Source organism: Arvicola amphibius, chromosome 7 (assembly GCF_903992535.2).
Source record: "Arvicola amphibius chromosome 7, mArvAmp1.2, whole genome shotgun sequence".
Classification (NCBI taxonomy): Eukaryota; Metazoa; Chordata; class Mammalia; order Rodentia; family Cricetidae; genus Arvicola; species Arvicola amphibius.
In genome coordinates, this window is record NC_052053.1 from 92,154,143 (window position 1) to 92,174,249 (window position 20,107).

At 46.6% G+C, this 20,107-nt stretch overlaps 1 protein-coding gene across 1 annotated transcript in view; it reads right to left on the reverse strand.

Moving 5' to 3' along the window:
- Positions 1-20,107, reverse strand: part of Lrrc74a (leucine rich repeat containing 74A) — a 37,567-nt gene that overhangs the window by 12,682 nt on the left and 4,778 nt on the right. The window contains exons 3-10 of the mRNA XM_038337848.1: positions 16,583-16,755; positions 13,361-13,468; positions 12,642-12,738; positions 10,013-10,062; positions 9,227-9,308; positions 4,537-4,622; positions 3,806-4,000; positions 2,074-2,169 (exon numbers count right to left, since the gene is read on the reverse strand). Of these exons, the coding sequence (XP_038193776.1) occupies positions 2,074-2,169; positions 3,806-4,000; positions 4,537-4,622; positions 9,227-9,308; positions 10,013-10,062; positions 12,642-12,738; positions 13,361-13,468; positions 16,583-16,755 (887 nt within the window). The remainder of the gene's footprint in view (positions 1-2,073; positions 2,170-3,805; positions 4,001-4,536; positions 4,623-9,226; positions 9,309-10,012; positions 10,063-12,641; positions 12,739-13,360; positions 13,469-16,582; positions 16,756-20,107) is intronic.

Sequence of the window (20,107 nt, forward strand, 5' to 3'; positions counted from 1 at the left end):
CTGACCTCAAACTCACAGACATCTGCCTGTCTCTGCCTCCCGAGTGCTGGGATTAAAGGCATGCACCACCACCACCCAGCATCATGATGGTTAGTTTTAAATATCAATTAGCCACAACCTGACAATCACTGGGGAAGGAGACCTGCAGGAGACCTGCTAGATCAGGTTGACTTGTAGACATGTCTGTGTCGGATAGTCTTGATCCCATTAACTGATGTGGGAAGACCCAGACCATTCCCTGGACTGGGGACCTGGGCTGTGTAAGAGTAGAGAGGGTTAGCCAAGCACTAAGCCTGCAACAAGCATGCATGCAGTCGTTTCTCTCTGCTCCTGACTGGTTGTGACCTGCTGCAAGCTCCTGCGGCTGTGAACTTGTCTGTTATGATGGACCGCAGCCTAAAATAAGCTTCTCTTTCCTTTTTTTTTTTGGTCAGGGTAGTATACCACAGCAACAGAAATAAAACTTGAACACACCCTCCAAGGGCGCTTGAAGTCTTTTCTGTTTTGTTTTGGTTTTGGTTTTGGAGACAAGGTCTCACTGTGTAGCCCTGGCTGTCCTGGAACTCACTCCGTAGACCAGGCTGGCCTTGAACTCATAGAGATCCACCAGCCTCTGCCTCCAAAGTCCTGGGATTAAAAGCACATACCACTACACCAAGTGGGTTTGAAGCCTTAACCCCGTAGATGCGATCTCATTTGGAAATAGGGTCTTTGCAAGAGAGAATCAAGTTAAAATGAAGTCAGTAGGGTGGGCCCTGATTAGAAAATGAAATCCTTAAAAAAAAGAGGGGGGATTTTGCTTAGAGATGGACATACACTTAAGGAAAAAGCTGTGAGAAGCTGAAGGCAAGGATTGGGGTGGTAAGTCTGCAAGCCAAGGGGTGTCGATGACTGCCAGCAACAGCAGACCCTGGGAGAGAAGTCGGGGCAGATTCCTTCTCAGGTTTAGAGAAGGAGCCTAGCCACTCCACACCTACTTCTTGCATTTCTACTCCAGAACTAAAAGGCAATACATTTTTGCTATTTAAGCCACCTGGTTTGTGGTATTTTGGTGCAGCTGCCCTGGCAATGAACACGGTGTGTTGCGGGAGCTCCTTCCGCTCCTTCAGCCAATAGCCACTGAGATACTAGCCCATTGGGGCGTGGTCTCTCTCTCTTTAAAAAAAAGCAGCAACTGCTCTCCACTCCTTCTTGCTTCCGGCTCCGCTTCTGGTGACTAGGCTCCTTTCCTGATTGCGCAGAGGGCTGTTGTCTGGGACAGTGATCTGTAAGTTTTCCCCTTTAAATAAATAACTATTCTATTAATCATAATTCTGAACCGGTGTGGGATTGTTTATGACTTACACCTTCAACAGTCCTCTACCAACATTTTAGGGTAGCATCAGAGGAGCCAGCACCCTAAAACTGCTTTGGGGCCAAAAGCACCGGTGGTCAAAATTATAGGATGTTGTTAGTACCAGCTGCCATCCCTGTGGTGGTTTGAGCAAGTCCCTGGCAGAAGGCTGGTGACTTCCCTTCCACCTTCACAGAAGGATCACCTTGCAGCTCTGAGCACAATAGGCCACATGTTGTGAAACAAACACACATTTGTGAGGTGGGTCCTAAAAACCCTGGGATTCTGGCTGGGTATGTGCTGCACACCTTTAATTCCAGTACTCTGGCAGGCAGAGACAGGCAGGTTTCTGTGAGTTTGAGGCCAGCCTGGTCTATATAATAGCAAGTTTCAGACTAGCAAGCAAGGGCTGAAAAAAAAATCCCAGGATTCTGGAACATTCTGAGACTCGATCCATTTATTACCAAATTTTGTAGTGTACAAATTTTGTTCTAGAGTTCTCCACGCCCCACCCCATTTTTGTTTTTTTTCTCATTAGTACACTTAGGTGCTCGTATTCTAGGTTCCCAGGATCAAATAAATTCTTTTACACTGTGATGAGATTTACTGAAGAGTTACTCCCGTCAGTTGAGCCCCTTACTTCTTGTGTGTGAGGGTCTGTGAGGGACACAGTTGGTGACACTAGTAGAAGAGGTAGCTGGCTTGTACCAGGAGCGAATGAGTGGTATCTGAGCACTTACAGAAATGTCAAGCTCTTCCATCCTGGATTTGGGGTTCCTCTTGATGGACATGATGAGAAAAACTGCCCCCTCCATACTCATAGGGTTCAGGAAAAGCTGTGGGAAGAGGGCACAGCAGGAGGAGGCTGTATTAGACTAACTTCACTTTCCCCGCTGAATCGCGACCTCTATGCTCCTCCTAGACTTCTCCATCTATTCCTGTCTATCTGTCCAGCCATGCGTCCTTTCATCTTTCCACCCACTACTGAGCACTCATTTATCTGTTCGTTTGTTCTACCCACCCATAAGCCATAAGTCCATCCCTTTGTTTATCTATCACCCACCCATCCATCTGCTCATCAACTCACCTTACCTCCCATCCATCTACTTATACATCCAATAATTAATCTATTTATTCATCTACTCACACATTCATCAGTTTCTCTTATCATCCATTCATCCATCCATCTACCCATCCATCCATCTATTCATCCACCCATCAATCCACTCACTCATCCATCCATCTACCCATCCATCCATCTATTCATCCACCCATCAATCCACTCACTCATCCATCCATCTACTCATCCATCCATCCATCCATCCATCCATCCATCTATCCACTTATCCATCCATCCATCCATCTATCCACTCATCCATCCATCCATCCATCCATCCATCCATCCATCCATCCATGCATCCATCCATCTTATCTTACTACCCATCCATCCAAAAACCTATGCATTGATCCACTTCACCCTCCACCCATCCAACACATCCATCCTCCAACAAATATTTATCGAGGCCTGCTAAACCCAGGTCGACTTGACAAGGGCTCTGTCTTCAGATGACATTACTCTAGTTGGAGGAGACAGTTAAGTAAGTAAGTCAGATATGTGATGGCAGCAGGGAAAGCCACAGAGAGCAGGGGAGAGCTGAGGCTGCAGGGAGAGACATGGAGAGCAGGGGTGAGTGAGGCTGCAGGGAGAGCCACGGAGAGCAGGGTGAGCTGAGGCTGCTGGGAGAGCCACGGAGAGCAGGGGTGAGCTGAGGCTGCAGAGAGAGCCACGGAGAGCAGGGGTGAGTGAGGCTGCAGAGAGAGCCATGGAGAGCAGGGGTGAGCTGAGGCTGCAGGGAGAGCCACGGAGAGCAGGGTGAGCTGAGGCTGCTGGGAGAGCCACGGAGAGCAGGGGTGAGCTGAGGCTGCAGAGAGAGCCATGGAGAGCAGGGGTGAGTGAGGCTGCAGAGAGAGCCACGGAGAGCAGGGGTGAGCTGAGGCTGCAGGGAGAGTCACGGAGAGCAGGGGTGAGTGAGGTTGCAGGGAGAGACATGGAGAGCAGGGGTGAGCTGAGGCTGCAGAGGCTCATGGGATCAGAGGACCAGACTGGAATGCAAGCAACCACTGGGTTTAGTATCCCCAAAGCATAATATGGGCTTAGTATGAAGAAAATCCCAAAGAGAGACCCAGATGGTATGAAGGAAGGCTTGTATAGAAGCACACATGTCACCAGAGAGCCAAGGCAGCCGTGGGTCTATAACAAGGGCACCAAACATGTGCACATGGAAGTACGGGGCAGGGGCTGATGATCGTCCCCAGGATTATCCAGTCTAGCTCTACCACCCTGCTTTCCCACAGATGAATCATACATACATATATATGCACACACATGCACACATTCACGGACACACAGGCAGACGTGCATGGCATCCAGACACAGAGGTGCATGTGAAAACGCCAGCTCAGCGAGTCTACCTTCAGCACTTGGAGGCTCTCGTTGACTTCTAGTCCCTTGCTGATTCTGGAGGCGCCCTCATTGGTGATGCCATTGCTGCTGACGTCTATGTAGACCAGACAGCTGTTGAGTCTGAGGACATCCCCCAGGGCCAGAGCTCCTTCGTTCCCAAAGCCATTCATGGACACGTCCAGTTTCTTCAGGGTCACGTTAGACTCCAGGGGAGGGGACAGTACTAGCATCAGGGTGGAGTGAGGCTTACCCAGGAAAATGTCTTGACTGCCAGCCCAGCCCCATTTCTCACCCTCACCCTCGTCTAAACCCCAACCCTTATCTTCACCCCGGCACATTCCATCCTCACTCTCACCCCCTGCGACTCTTAACCCATCCCGTCCCATCCTAACGCTATCCCCCCCCCCCGCCCCCCAGCTCAGTGGTTTTCTGTAGAGACAGATCTACACAATTATTCTGGCTGCTTCCAGATGGGGTTAATATATTCTCAAGACCTCTTGAGAGATTCATCCCTTTTGAGATTCTCATCTCTCTGCCCTCAAGCTAAACCACCCTCTGAAAGCACCCCTAACGATGGTGCTCAGGCCTCAGTAGAGAGGATTGATACAACAGAAGCGCACACCGGGAGTCACGGGAGGAAACCCAGCAGCTCCAAAGACACTTGGTGAGAGCTCTGAACACCCAAGTCCATGGTGACCGCGAGGAAGCAGTTCAACTCACCTCTCAGAGTGTGACTTACCCGGAGACCGTTACACAGGGCCACAGCTGCCCGAATGTGGAAGTGATTCCAGCTTAGGTTCAGCGACTGGAGCCCTACATTGAGGGCTGGTGGGGACAGAGACTCAGGTCAGCATATCCCACGTCCTGGAGACCTAGCCTCAGACCCACAGTACTGGAGATGGGGATGCAAGCCACGACACTCAGGTGACAACGTTTTTAATTTAAAAAACGTTTTGAAAATCTTATGTGCATTGATGTTTTGCCGTGGATGTCAGGTCCCCTGGAACTGAAATTACAGACAGTTGTGACCTGCCATGTGGGTGCTGGAAATTGAACCTGGGTCCCCTGGCATTGATGTTTTGCCGTGGGTGTCAGGTCCCCTGGAACTGAAATTACAGACAGTTTTACCTGCCATGTGGATGCTAGGAATTGAACCTGGGTCCTCTGGAAGAGCAGTCAGTGCTCTTAACCACTGAGCCGCCTCTCCAGAGACGGCTCCTCCCTTAAAAAAAATTAAAGACAGAAACTCACTATGTAGCTCTGGCTGTCATGGAATGCACAGAAATCCATCTATGCCTCCCAAATGCTGGGATTAAACTTGTGTGCCACCATATCTGGCCAGATGATAATTTTCAGCTAATTACTTAGACACAAGGTTGAAAAATGACCCTTAATCCTGTCCCACTTTTCTGTTAAAGAGGGGACAATCTTCAGTGGCAGTATGGGAGCCCACAGTGACTTAAGGTCAGAGAGTTCAAGCTTGTTCTTGTTCCTCAAGGTCAATTAACAGGATATTTGGTCAAAGGCGGGGTCTCAGATGTCTTGCTCCTCAACTAGATGTTTTGAGAATTAAGGAGGTGATTATGCTTGTTTGTTCCTTGAGCCTTGGTAAGGAAGTCTTTTGCCCACCCCGTTTGCTTTGGATGTAAAAGGGCTAAAAGAAAAAAACTCAAGGCTTCTGCAGTATTCACTGAGAGCCCTCCCGATTCTATATCTGCCTTTTGTCTATTTCTTTCCTAATCCTGACTCCCCTATTCAGGCACTGTTTGACAGGTTGACTGGCCCCAACAAGTGGCATGATTTACCTGGTAAGTATGTGACCACAGATATCCTCCCATGAAGAGGTGTATATGCTGAGACACCACCTAAGGACATAGCCCAGAAGTGGAAAGGCTCCATTATAGATGTTTACCCTAATGACACAAATACAGTGTTGTGTATCTTTGTTGTCTTCTTATAAGGGAAAACATTTTCATTGAGGCTGACTTACAGTTCAGAGGTTTAGTTCGTTATTGTCATGTTGGGAAACATGGTGGCATGCAGGCAGATACGGTGCTGAAGAGGTTCTATATCTTGATCAACAGGCAGCAAGAGGAGAATGTGACGCATACTGGGTATATCTTGAGCATATGAGACCTCAAAGCCTGCCCCCACAGTGACACATTTCCTCCACCAAGGCCACATCTCTTAATAGTGCCACTCCCTATGGGCCAAGCATTCTAATCCATGAGTCCTATTTAAACCAGTACACTCCGCTCCTGGCCCCCATAGGCTTGTAACCATAACATAGTATGGAAATGCTTTCAGTCCAACTTCAAAGTCCCCATAGTCTATACCAGTCGCAATCCTGCTTAAAAGTCAAAAGTTCAAAGTCTCTTCTGAGTTTCATGCAATCACTTAATGGTAAAATCAAAATCAAAATGCAGATCACATACTTCCAAGACACAGTGGCACAGGATATACATTACCGTCTTGAAAGGTAGGGAAAGGAGCATAGTGAGGAAATATTGGACCAAAACAAGACTTAAAAAAAAAAAGCTGGACAGATTCAACACAATGTCCATCAAAATCCCAGCAAAATTCTTCAAAGACCTCGAAAGAACAGTACTCAACTTCACATGGAAAAGCAAAAAACCCAGGATAGCCAAAACAATCCTGTGCAATAAAAGAACTTCTGGAGGCATCACAATCCCTGACTTTAAACTCTACTACAGAGCTACAGTACTGAAAACAGCCTGGTACTGGCATAAGAACAGACAGGAGGACCAATGGAACAAATAGAGGACCCGGATATCAGTCCACACAGCTTCAAACACCTGATCTTTGATAAAGAAGCAAAAAATATCAAATGGAAAAAAAGAAAGCATATTTAACAAGTGGTGCTGGTATAACTGGATATCAACATGTAGAAGAATGGAAATAGACTCATATCTATCACCATGCACAAAACTCAAGTCCAAATGGATCAAAGACCTCAACATAAAGCCAGCCACACTGAACCTTACAGAAAAGAAAGTGGGAAGTACACTTGAATGCATTGGCACAGGGAACCACTTCCTAAATATAACCCCAGCAGCACAAACACTGAGAGAAACAATTAATAAATGGGACCTCCTGAAACTGAAAAGCTTCTGTAAAACAAAGAACACTGTCAACAAGACAAAACGACAGCCTACAGAATGGGAAAAGATCTTCACTAACCCCACATCAGACAGAGGTCGGATCTCCAAAATATAAAATATGCAAAGAACTAAAGAAATTGGTCATCAAAAGATCACATAATCCAATAAAAAATGGAGTATAGACCTAACCAGAGAACTCTCAACAGAAGAATCTAAAAAGACACTTAAGGAAATGTTCAACATCCTTAGCCATCAGAGAAATGCAAATCGAAACAACTCTGAGATTCCATCCTACACTTGTAAGAATGGCCAAAATCAAAAACACTGATGACACCTTATGCTGTAGAGGTTGTGGAGAAAAAGGAACACTTCTGCATTGCTGGTGGAAATGCAGGCTGGTACAACCCTTCTGGATGTCGGTGTGGCAATTTCTTAGGAAATTAGGAAACAACCTTCCTCAAGATCCAGTAATACCATTTTTGGGTATATATCCAAAGGATGCTCAATTGTACCACAAGGACATGTGCTCAACTATGTTCACAGCAGCATTATTTGTCATAGCCAGAGCCTGGAAACAACGTAAATGCCCCTCGATCGAAGAATGGATAAGGAAAATGTAGTACATTTACACAATGGAGTACTACACAGCAGAAAAAAAATAATGACAGCTTGAATTTTGCAGGAAAATGGATGGAGCTAGAAAACATTATTTTGAGTGAGGTAACCCAGACGCAGAAAGACAATTATCACATGTACTCACTCATAGGTGGTTTTTAAACATAAAGAAAGCCAGCCTTCAAACCACAATCCCAGAGAACTTAGACAACAATGTGGACACTAAGAGAGACTTACATAGATCTAATCTACATGGGAAGTAGAAAGTAGAAAAAGACAAGATCTCCTGAGTAAATTGGGAGCATGGGGACCTTGGGGGAGGATTGAAGGGGGAAGGGGAGAGACAGGAAGGGGAGCAGAGAAAAATGTAGAGCTCAATAAATATTAATAAAAAATGTAAAAAAATAAAGAAAATTCAAGGTTAAAAAATCAAAATAAAAAATATTCTCAAAAGATCATCTTTGTCACCTTTCATCATGTGTATGTTTTCAATAAATTTTTATAAAATATGTGAATTCTTTTTAGGTGAGGTTTATGTTACCAGTGTGACAATACTAGCCAGCAGCTTTTTAAAAGGAGGTTTATTTAGTCTGGTTTTTTTTTTTTTTTTTTTTTTGGTTTTCGAGACAGGGTAGTCTGGTTTTTTTTTTTTTATGGATATAATTTTTAAACTTTTTATTTAGACTTACTCAGTTTTGTTTATGTGTGAATGTTTTGCCTGCATGTATGTATGTGTGCCACATGCGTGTTTGGTGCCCGTGGAGGTCAGAAAGAAGGCATCGGATTCCCCAGAAGTGGAGTTAGAGGTCGTTGTTAATCATCACGTGGGTGCTGGGATCCAGCTGTTGAGCCTCTGCAAGAGCAACAAGTGCTCTTAACTGCTGAGCCATCTCTCCAGCTCTGAGCTTCATTCTATTTTTATCTATGTGTATGTGTGTGAGTGTATGCCATGTGTGTATCTGTGTGAGTGTATGCTGTGTGTGTGTGTCTGCCCAAGGTGCTGGGAACAGAACTCTGGCCCTCTGCAAGAGCAGCAAGCAGCCTGAACTGCTGAGCCGGCTCTCCAGCCCTCAGGCAAGCTGGTTCTCTACACCCTCTCACTCTCAGTGGCAAGTTTTGCCTCTCACACCCAGATGTTGGCTGTGCTCTATTATTCCGAGCATGATTCACACCACTCAGGACACACATCTATGATCCAAACACTTTGGGGGGGCAGAAGCAGAAGGACCTCAAGTTCAAGGCCAGTCTGGGATTCAGTAACAGTGAGATTCTGTTTAAAGCAAACAAACAAACCAACAAACCCAACCAATAAACCGAAGAACAAAAACATAGAAGCAGCAGCATCAGCATCAAAAAACAAATCAAAAGAGGAACCCACAAAACAAACCCCACAAAGGAAACAGTCATGGCTAAGTTAATAACAAAGGGAAAGAGGGTGGAGAGATGGCTCAGTGGTTAAAAGTACTGGTTGCTCTTGCAGAGGGCTTGGATTCAATTCCCAGTGCCCATATGGTGGCTCACAACTGTCTGTAACTCCAGTTCCAGGCAGTCCAGTGCTAATGCCCCATCGGCCTCCACAGGCATCGGACACACTCACGGTATGTGTACATACATCCAGGCAAAATGCCCATATGCATACAGGGAGAGCTGGAAGCGGTCTCCACCCCAACCCTTCCGTCCACGGGGACATACCTAGCATCTGTCCCAGATGTTCCCCTCCTATGTCAGAGAATTGGTTGTGGCTGAGGTTCAGTGACCTAATTCGGTAATTGGACTAAAGGGACAAATTGTAGAGAGGTTAGTTGTCTTCCACTTAGTTATCGCGAGACAGGATATTATTGCATAGTTAGTACAGGCTGGCCTTGAACTCTCCATCCTTCTCCCTCAGCCTCCTGAGTTCTGGGATTTCTTTGATGGCATCTCTTTCAGTCAACCTTGAGATGGAAGGATGGGGGCTCCTAGGTACCCGAAACTGGGTGGGCTCGTGTTCTTAAGCAAATGATTTCCTATACATTAAAAAAAAAAAAAAACCTTAACTATCGGGCTGGAGAGATGGCTCAGCGGTTAAGAGCAGTGGCTGCTCTTCCAGAGGTCCTGAGTTCAATTCCCAGCAACCACATGATGGCTCACGATTCGTAATGAGATACTGTGCCCTCTTCTGGCCCACAAGCATACATGCAGGCAGAACACTGCATAAGAAAATTAAAAAAAAAAAAAAAAAAGAGCTCCATTTAAAAAATAAATAAAATAAACAAAATAAAAATAAAGATGTACTTTGGGCTAAGAATAGAGATTTAAAAAAAAACTTAACTACCAATGGTTTCTTGGAGAATTATTCCTACTCAGAAAGCCGTGTGACTTGCTGAAGCTTTTGCAGGAAACAAACATGTATTAGTTTCCCAAACCAAGCAAGTGGCTTTGTCCAGTGTCCCCCAGGTCACCCAGAATTCCCAAGGGACATTCTCACATGCTCCTTACCGACAGGGCTTGGCATAGAAGCGCGGCAGATTCCTCCTTGAAGTTGTTTCCTGCAGTCAGTGAGGGTGTGTTGTTAGCAATACACACCAGACCAGCTGCGCTCCCTTGTCCTCCCATGCCTGCCAGGCCCTTTGACGGAACAGTCATTCCCCCCCGCCCCCTCATGAAGCTCCTAAAGCAAACAGATAGGTACAAGGAATGGGGGAGACTGCTGACCATTTCCTTCCTCCTCTCTGATATCAGGTATGAACATCCTTAGTGTATTAGGGATGCCTAACATTCATACCGGAGAGATGGCCCAGCGGTTAAGAGCACTGACTGTTCTCCCAGAGGACCCTGGTTCATTTCGCGACATGACAGCTCACAGCCATCTGTAACTCTAGTTCCAGGGGAACCAACGCCTTCTTCTGGCTTCCATGGGCACCAGGAACACATGTGGTGCACAAACATACACGCAGGCAGACCACCCCACATAAAAATACAAGTTTAAAATATAAAAACAAAGGAGGTCTTACAATCATATAGAAACCTCATCTAGCCAGATGTGGTGGTGCACGCCTTTAATTCCAGCACTTGGGAAACAGGCAAGTGGATTTCTGTGAGTTCGAGACCAGCCTGGTCTACAGAGCAAGTTCCAGTACAGAGAAACCTTGTCTTGAAACGCCCCACTCCTTGCCATGCCCTCCCACTCCCCCCCCCCCCCCTGCAAGAAACCTCCTCTAGCAGGGTGATGTTTCATAGAAGAGGAACCAAAGCGACAAACGTCTGAAAAGACGCTGTGTCTCAACAGAGTGTGAACTGCCGGGGATTGGTGCATTTGCATGCCCCAGCCTGCTGCACTAGGCACTCGAGATTCCGATTGTTTGTTTGCGGAATCACTGCCTAGGCTGAATGATGGAGCCGAACTGAGCAGAAGGGTGGGCAGGTGTCAAAGCTGGGATTCAGATCCCTGCTCTGAGACTTCACGTTTAACCCTCTGAGTCGCAGATTTGGTTAAGGGCCTTCTGTAGAAGAGTAGGGAGACAGATTGGTAGACCTGTAACCTGCTCTAGGCTTTCTAAGGGGACACGCAGAAGTTGAATTTGAATTTCGCAGAGGTGGATCTATCCACTCACAACACCCTACGGTGTCCGTCTACATAGACTGGACCATGAGCCCAAGAGATGTGCATGAAACAGTCCTTTGAAACGTCAACGGAGAGGTGGAAAACTGGGCAGGACCAATCACTGTCCCATCAGTACGAGGGTGTTAATAAAGCATGCTGTCTTCCCACAACATGGAGATCCGTCTCCTTGTCCTGTCACCGGGGAAACCGCTAGAGGGAGACAAGGGAAACTGAAGAGGAACGCCTGATGTATGATAAATTTGGATTAAAAATAGGCGTTCCATTTTTTTCCTGGATACTTTTAAGATATGGATTTTTGTTTTGCTCTGTTGTTTTTTTTTAATTTTATTTTTTTGAAATAGGGTTTTTCTGAGTAACAGCCCTGACTGTTCTCAAACTCATTCTGTAGACCAGGCTGGCCTCCAGAGATCCACCTGCCTCTGCCTACCGAGTGCTGGGATTAAAGGCGTGCTCCACCACCGCCTGGCAGGATATGGATGTTTTAAGACACTTCTTTGTGTCTCAAAGGATTTTTTACATAGACAAATTTAGATGTGGATTTCTTTTTTAAAATTTGCTATTTTGTGTGTATGGGATTATGCGTGCGTGCGTGCCTGTGTGTGTGTGTTTGTGTGTGTGTGTATGAAGGCCAGAGGTTGGATGCCTTCCTCTATCACTCGGTCCTTGATTTTTGGGTCAGCATCTCTTACAGAGCCTCAGAGCTTGCCATTTTGGCTAGGCTGGCTGGAGAGATTCCCCCAGGTCTGCTCATCTCTTGTCCTCCCCTTCTAGCTCTGGAGCTACAGGGGTACACTGCTTGTACCTAGCTTTCACATGGGTGCTGGGGGTCTGAACTCAGGCCTCCGGCTTTCTCAGCAGGCACTTTACCCACTGTGAGTGTCAGCTTTTTAAGTTTGTTCCTGGTTAGTTTTGCAGTTTTAGATCACGTGGACTATGGGAATCCCAAACCAACTGGGTAAAGAGTGTCCTCCAAAGAGGTCCTGCTTTTCAGCATAGGACCGCTCTTCATATTCATTTCTCAGCATAGACGTTCCAGAGTCCCTCAGATAGCATAAATCTGCAAACCCAAGTGAGGGCATGTCTGGGCACTAGCACTTTCAAGTGGCCCTGTTCCCTTAATAACAGATAGAGCATCACTCATTTCAAAGTGGACCTGCGATAATCAAGCGGTTAATGAACATTAAGACAACTGGAGAAACGGGACAGAGCAAGGCGCCAGAGCATTGCTGTCGTGACAGGCGTCAGAGAAGTCCCTTGAAAAGATGACATGAGTGTGAAGGCGTGCGTGGCACGAGAGAGTAAGGCAAATGAGCCAGGCAGACCCCAGGAGCTGGAGATGGTCAGGAAAGCAGGGGCTTGGTGTGGCCCTCGAGGGGCCAGGCTGCCTGGTCCAGGGAGGGAATGATGCAGCGTCATGTTCTGGGACCAAAACCGAGGACCAAGATCCTCTGTTCTTCTCTCCTTCTGTTGCCAGTGTCCTTTCCTCCCCTGCTATGGGCTCACCTGAAAGTTTCAGTTTCCAGAGTGAAGAATTGTTTTCCTGGAGGAAGTCTGAGATGATCCTGGCTCCCTCCAAACCAAGGTTATTGTCAGACATGTTCTGAGAGGTAAGAGCACACACACGTAGGAGAGGATCGCACAAGAAGGCCCTCGGAAACAAGGTGTGGGTGGGGCTGGTCAGGGGTAAAATGTTTAGGATCAGGGTAATGTGAAGGATGGAGAGGCAGAAGGCAAGGAAGCTTGATCCTAGTCTGACTTCTCTAGAGCCTCCCACAGGGTCTCACTCATTGTCTTCAACAACACCCCACTACCTCAATTTAGCCTTGGTACTTCACATAAACATACAGATTGTTTGCTTTAACACTTAAGACAGATTCATTTGGAGGATTTGAAAATGAGCCACACCTCATCAGGTCCCTGCTTTGCAAAGAAGAAAGCTTGTTTATGTCAGTTAGGGTGGGTAAACCATTCCATCTGGGGACTTGTAAACGCGCGCGCAGCCCGAGATGGCTCTTCAGGTTTTTCCCACAGCTGCCTTTGATACCTGGCCCCCTTCTGAGAAGTATCTGGAGAGGAGGAGCCCACAGACTGCCTAGAGACAGCCCAAAGCTGACCTAGGCCTGGGGTGGGAGGTTCTAACCGGGCTTGAGTGGTTCTGAGTCCCCAGGTATGCTGGGAGGAGTTGGAGGAGGAGGAGGAGGAGGAGGAGGAGGGCATCCTACCAGCTCCTGGAGGTAGTAATTCTCATGGAGCATCTCCATCAGACTCAAGACGCCTTCCTCCATGATGGCGTTGTCTTCCAGCTCCAGTTTGAGGATTGTTGTGTTGGACTTTGGCCGCCACAGTGGGAGAGGAAGGAAGACCAAGAAGTGGTTAGTGACTAAGGTAGCTAGCTGTCTGTCCACTCTGGTCCAGAGCTTCGTTTCTCTCTAGAACTTCCCAGGCGTGTGAGAGGGTGCTGTGTTGGAGGTCTGGGCCACGGTGTGGAGATGGTTAAGACTTAGTGAGACCATGGTGTCTGTAAGAGACGGTTCTGTTGGTAATGTGCTTGCTTGGCAGGCAAGCGTGAGGAGGACCTGAGTTCAGATCCTTAGCACCAATATATGTAATGGCGCATGCCTGTAATCCTAGCCCTGGGAAGGTGGCGATTGGAGGACCTTGAGGCTTGCAGGTCAGCCTGTCGACCTGAACCAGTGAGTTCCATGTTCGGTGAGAGATCCTGAATATGTTGGAGAGCAATAGGAGAAGTCACCTGATATCAACCTCTGACACACACACACACACACACACACACACTCACACACACACTCACACACACACACACACACACACACACACGTTAGTGAGAACTTTAAGAAGTGGAGCCAGGAGATAGAGAGCTGGCTTGGTGGCTAGGCACGCATACTTCTTTTGCAGAGGACCTGAGTTTGATTCTCAGTACCTACACTGGGTGGCTCGCAGCTGCCTGAGGTTGCAGCTCCAAGGGCATCGGGCTTCTCTGCTGGCATGTGCGCTCACAAGCTCCCCACCCCTCCGTAACCACATAATTAACAGGAAAAATAAATCTCAGAAAAAGGAAGTGGGGCTCAGTGGAAGGTGGTGACTGACTTCCTGTGCTTGCCTCTTCTAGCCTTCCTGGTTTTTTGTTTTTGTTTTTGTTTTTTTCGAGACAGGGTTTCTCTGTGTCTCTGTGTAGCTTTGCAACCTGTTCTGGAACTAGCTCTTGTAGACCAGGCTGACCTCGACCTCACAGAGATCCGCCTGCCTCTGCCTCTGCCTCCCGAGTGCTGGGATTTAAGGCGTGCGCCACCACCGCCCGGCCCTGGCCTTCCTGTCTTATCATTTCATCTCTTCCTCTCATGCTCATTCCCTCTGTTGTTAAGCCAGGAGGTCATTACCAGGGCAGAGCTGATGCCAGCCCTTAAGCCCAGTTAGCTAAACAAACCTCTTTTATGAAGTTGCTAAGCCTCAGATATTATAGCAACAGATAAGGATTGATGGGAAGGGCCTGGAGACGTAGACTAGGAACCTGAAGGTGGGGGAGGAAGAGGACGGCAGTACAGAGGATGTGCCATCGCTTTAGACCTCACTAGAGCAATGTTTTCTGCAGACCCCAGCAGCTTTTGACGGTGGTGCTGTTCCCCCAATGAACAAGTTCGGAATATTGTAAGACTTTGAAAATTGCCGTGAGTTTTGTAGCTTGATAGACATCAAAGTTGGAGTTTCCTTCCTTGTCCATCATCCCTCTTAGGCTGCATCACTGAACCAGTGTCCTCTACCCTCTTGACACCTGTCACATAGGTCCAACTGGCTGTCCCCGCTGCCCCACAGTCTGCTTCTTATGAGCTTGTGACTTCTTTCTGCCCCACAATCTGCTCCTTATGAGCTTGTGACTTCTTCCTCTTTTCAGACCCTTTATAGATAGGATGTGTTAAGGATCCCTTGGTCACTTTTGGTTTTTTTTTGTTATTTCTACGGATGGTTGAAATATTACTGATTTTTATTTTGAGACAGGGTCTCATACAGTCCCAGGCTTGCTTGGAACTCGCTATGAGGCCAAATTGAGTTTTAAATCCTAGTCCTGATCCTACTGCCTCAGCCTTCTAAATGCTTGGATTACTGATATGTGCCAACATATCCAATGTCACGATGCCATATCCAGTATTATTACTAATTAAAAAAGTCTGTGTGTATTTGTTTGTATGTGCATGTTGTGTGCACAGCATAAGGAAGTTAGAGGTTGATGTCAAGATTTCTCTATTGCTCTCCACTTTTCTTTCTTTTTTTAATGAGACAGGGTCTCACTGTATATCCCTGACTGGGTTGGAACTTAGTTTGTAGACCAGGGTGGCCTTGAACTCACAGAGATCCACACGCTTCTGCCTCCCAAGGGCTGGGATTAAAGGCATGCGCCACCACCACCCAGCCCTCTCCGTCTTATTCTCGAGAGTCTCTCACAGAATCCAGAGCTCACCGACTGACTAGACCTGGGGGCATGCAGTGAGATCCAAGGAACCTCAGGTCTCTGTCCCTCCTTGGTCAGGGTTATAGACGTACACCACCAAGCCTAGCTTTTATATGAGTGCTGGGTACCTGAACTGAGATCTGCATGCCCACCTTACCAACTGAGCCAACTTACTACTGTTGCTTATTTTTAAATGTCCCCTCCTAAGAACACCTGCCTGTTTACTTTGCTGAGTTCCTTTGAAATCAAACTTTCTCTTCACCCTCCTAAGTGAGCGGTCAGGGAGGCACTGACATACAGTTATCAAATTTCCTGTGATGTAGCCAGTTTTATATGTAATCAATTATATAAATCTGTGATGAACTTAAGGTCAAGTCATTCTTTGGTCATGGTAAGCCAAGAGGTAATGTCTTTCATGTAGAAAAATGTGATTTACTCTGCAATATGATTTTTTTTTTTTTTTTTTTTTTTTTTTTTTTGGTTTTTCGAGACAGGGTTTCTCTGTAGCTTTGGAGCCTGTCCTGGAACTAGCTCTTGTAGAACAGGCTGGTCTCGAACTCACAGAGATCCGCCTGCCTCTGCCTCCCGAGTGCTGGGATTAAAGGCGTGCGCCACCGCCGCCCGGCCTTGCAATATGATTTCTAAAAATGATAGTGTGAAAGGCAGACATTTAATGGAGTGGCTCAGGAGAGGCTCCACATGTGGGCAAGGTCGGCTTTGGAATGGAGACCCAGGCCTACATTTTATAATTGCAGTAAATACAGACTGATGTCTTGCTTCCCAACTAGGAAAGGCCACAGTCTTCAAAGTATAACCTCTTCCATGAACTAACAGGAAAAAACAATGACCAATGACCGAGAAAGGACCAGGGTAAGTTGCTCTTTAGACACCAAAGAGGGTGCCCTCTGAATGTCAAACCAGTCACCCTGTTAATTCTCTTCCATCAGGTTTGATGTGTTCCTTTGTCCAGCATGCTCACCACCAGAGTTATAGCAATGGCCTTGGTACCCTTGGGGCCCAGCCCATGATGGTTGAGGTTCATGCAGGACTCCTCCATGTTCCGGATGAAGTAGGAGACAGGCACTACGCCCACCAATTTGCAGGCCTCCAGGTACAGTTCCTTCTGTCCGATGGTGAGGAATTTCTCTGTGTCTGTAGAGAAATTCAGAATGAAATTAAGCTTTCTCTTCCAGGCTGCCTTAGCTACCCCCCCCCCCCAGGGGAGGTGCTCTTCTGCCTGGACTTTCCTGGGATCTGCCTTTGTGGATATGTGCTCTAAAACCCAACTTCTCCAACTGTGGGTGCTGCTGGGTATACAGGAGACTAACCAAATATTGGGGGCACATTTGAAAGAAACTGGCCACAGTAAAAGGTCTCTCAAGGTGTGATGACCACAAATTAGCGTACAATCACACATGTGATGAATCCAATGTGTTTCTGGCTGTGCTTGCTCGTGTGGCATCTTGGATCTTTCGCACAGGCTTCATTCTGAACACAGCATGCACACTTAGCACTTGACACGCTCTTACACAGCAGAACACCACAGCTGCTAAAGCACTGGGCTGCAATTCCTGATTCTTGTATATATTAGAAACTGCAGTGCTTTTTACTGGACATCCAAAGACTCCCCCTCTTGTAAAACCGTGTTTTATTCAGGGAGTGGTGATGCCCGCCTGTAATCCCTGCACTGGGGTGGCAGAGGCAGGCAGGTCTCCGAGTTCTGGAGCTATAGAGCGAGTTCCAGAGCAGCCAGGGAATGAAGAAACCCTGTCTTGAAAAACCAAAAGTCAAAACCAAACCAAAGCAAAACCAAAACCAAAACAAACAAGCAAACAACTCACGTGGTTTAACTATGAAAACCAGAGACTTCTAATATTTCTCAACCTCTGCATGCACATATCACATTTTTTGGATTGGATTGGATTATAATACAATTGTGTTGTAGTCAAATACAAAAATATTTGAATTGTTTAATTTAATTTTGAGACAGGGTCTTTTTATGCACTGCTCTGTCTGTCCTGAAATTTAATATATAGAGCAGACTGGCCTTGAATGTCCAGAGATCCACCTGACTCGGCCTCATAGGTACTGTGATTAAAGGTGTGTCTGTGTGGGATATTCAATCACACTGTGAACCTTGAGTTTGTGTCTGTCTTAAATAAAATCAACCTTGAGTCAGAAGACCAAGTTAGCAACTTGTTGGCAGAAAGTAGTCATAGAAAATCAGAGGGTGTCTGGATGATGATAGAGACACAGGAAGTAGTAGTGAGGTTCTTAGGGGGGGATAGAGAGACACACAGGAAGTAGTAGGGAGGGACTTAGTGGATAGAGACACACAGGAAGTAGTAGGGAGGGACTTAGTGGATAGAGAGACACACAGGAAGCAGTAGGGAGGGACTTAGTGTAGTATTTTTTTTTCCTGGGGTGGGAGAGGGAGTAGAAGGACACTCTCTCTTGGAGATGCCAGCAAAGAGAAGTCAGCTAGTTGCTCCTTAACTTCTCTGAGCTAGCCGGTTGTCACCGCAGCCTCTGACTCCCGAGTCTTATTGATAAATAGAATGATAGAGATTTAATTAAAGGCTATACTAGGTGGCAGTGACAGAACCAGTGCCTGTGGGAAAGGAATTCCCACCAGGCCTCGGCCTCAGCGGCTGCCAGAGGAGTAAGCTGGTAACTGCAGAGCCGCAATTACTGGCTGAACAGCAGTAGATTAAAGCACAGCCTCTGTGATGGGTGGAAAAGCAACAGTGGCTCAAGGTTCACAAAAGAGTTATCGAATCAGTTTTGGCTTGGGATTAGAAAACAATTTCCATCAACGACTGAAATGTTTATATACATACTTGGTGAGTGTGTGTGTGTGTGTGTGTGTGTGTGTGTGTGTGTGTGCGCGCGCGCACGATTGCCAGAAGTCATGCCTCAAGAATGTCAGAATGGACATTCTTCAGGCATCTTCACCTTGCTTTTGAGATGGTTTCTCCTGTCCTAGGACTTTCTGAGTAGGCTAAGCTGCCTGGCCCGTGGGCAAGGGATCTGTCTGTCTCTGCTGCCCCAGTGCTGGCAGCAGAGGAGCAGAGACACAGGTCAGCTTTTGTGTGTGGGTTCCGAAGACTGAACCCAGGTCTTCAGGATGCAGCAAGCACCCTACCAACTGCCTTTCCAGCTCTCCAGCTACCATTTTCTCATACATTTTTATGTGAGCAGCACCCTCAGCCTTGATGGTTATAAACTAAAATGTTGGTCTCCTTTCAAGACTATTGGGGATGTTGTAGGTCCTACAATATCAACCATCCAACCAAGATTTAGGTCTTTTGGTTGTTTTGAGACAGGGTCTGGATGGCCTGGAATTCATCATATAGACTAGGCTGGTCTTGAACTCATGGAGATCCTCTTGCCTGTGCCTCCTGGGTGCTGAGATTAATTAAGGCAAGATTGGATTCTTTATATAAAAACAAACAAGCAGGCCAGGCGGTGGTGGCGCACGCCTTTAATCCCAGCACTCAGGTGGCAGAGGCAGGCGGATCTCTGAGTTCGAGGCCAGCCTGGTCTACAAGAGCTAGTTCCAGGACAGGCTCTAGAAACTACAGGGAAACCCTGTCTCGAAAAACCAAAAAAAAAAAAAAACAAAAACAAAAACAAACAAGCACATCTATCTGACTACTACTTGAATTTCCTTTTTATCTTTAACAAATGTGAAATGATATATACCCCCAAAAGAAGCTGTTCTAAAATAAATTTGTTATCAGTAAATGTTAGACCCGTATGCCTATTTTCTATACGTGCATTCCCAGGGCAGCATAAGAACTGCTCTGAGGTGAAGGCATCGTGAGTGGAAAGTTTAAGAAGTCCCGCAATAGATGTAGACTTCAGGCCCAGAGCCAGGAGTTTGGGAAGAGAGGGGACACTAACTTCAGATAGCCCAGGTGGACATATCCCTTTGGTTAAGAGGAAAGGTCAGTGGTTATATGTCCCAGGCCTTGCTAGAAAACAGGAACAGTATGCCTTTGTCATTTTCCCAGGACGGCCACATTCAAAGACTGGTCATTAGTGGTATTTAAAGTCCTAACCCTTCTGTCTGCTTTCGGACACTGCAGGGCCAAGCAGTAGCACAGAGTTGTTGACTTTTGGTGGTTTAAGGCATCTCTAGTTCAATCTTAGTTTCACCAGCACTTTTTTTTTTATTACTGCAATTATTTAATTTTTTGCTTATAGATGTGTGGCCTGCATGTGTCTGTCTACCGTGTGTGTGCTGTTGTCCATAGAGACCAGAGAGAGTGTTGGATCCCCTTGTATTAGAGTTAGAGATGGTTGTGAGCCACCATGCGGGTGCTAGGAACTGAACCTGGGTCCTCTGGAAGAGCAGCCAGTGCTCTTCAACACTGAGCCATCTCTCCAGCCCCAGCTAGTCTACTTTTTTTTTTAAATATTTGTTTATTTATTATGTATACAATATTCTGTCTGTGTGTATGCCTGAAGGCCAGAAGAGGGCACCAGACCTCATTACAGA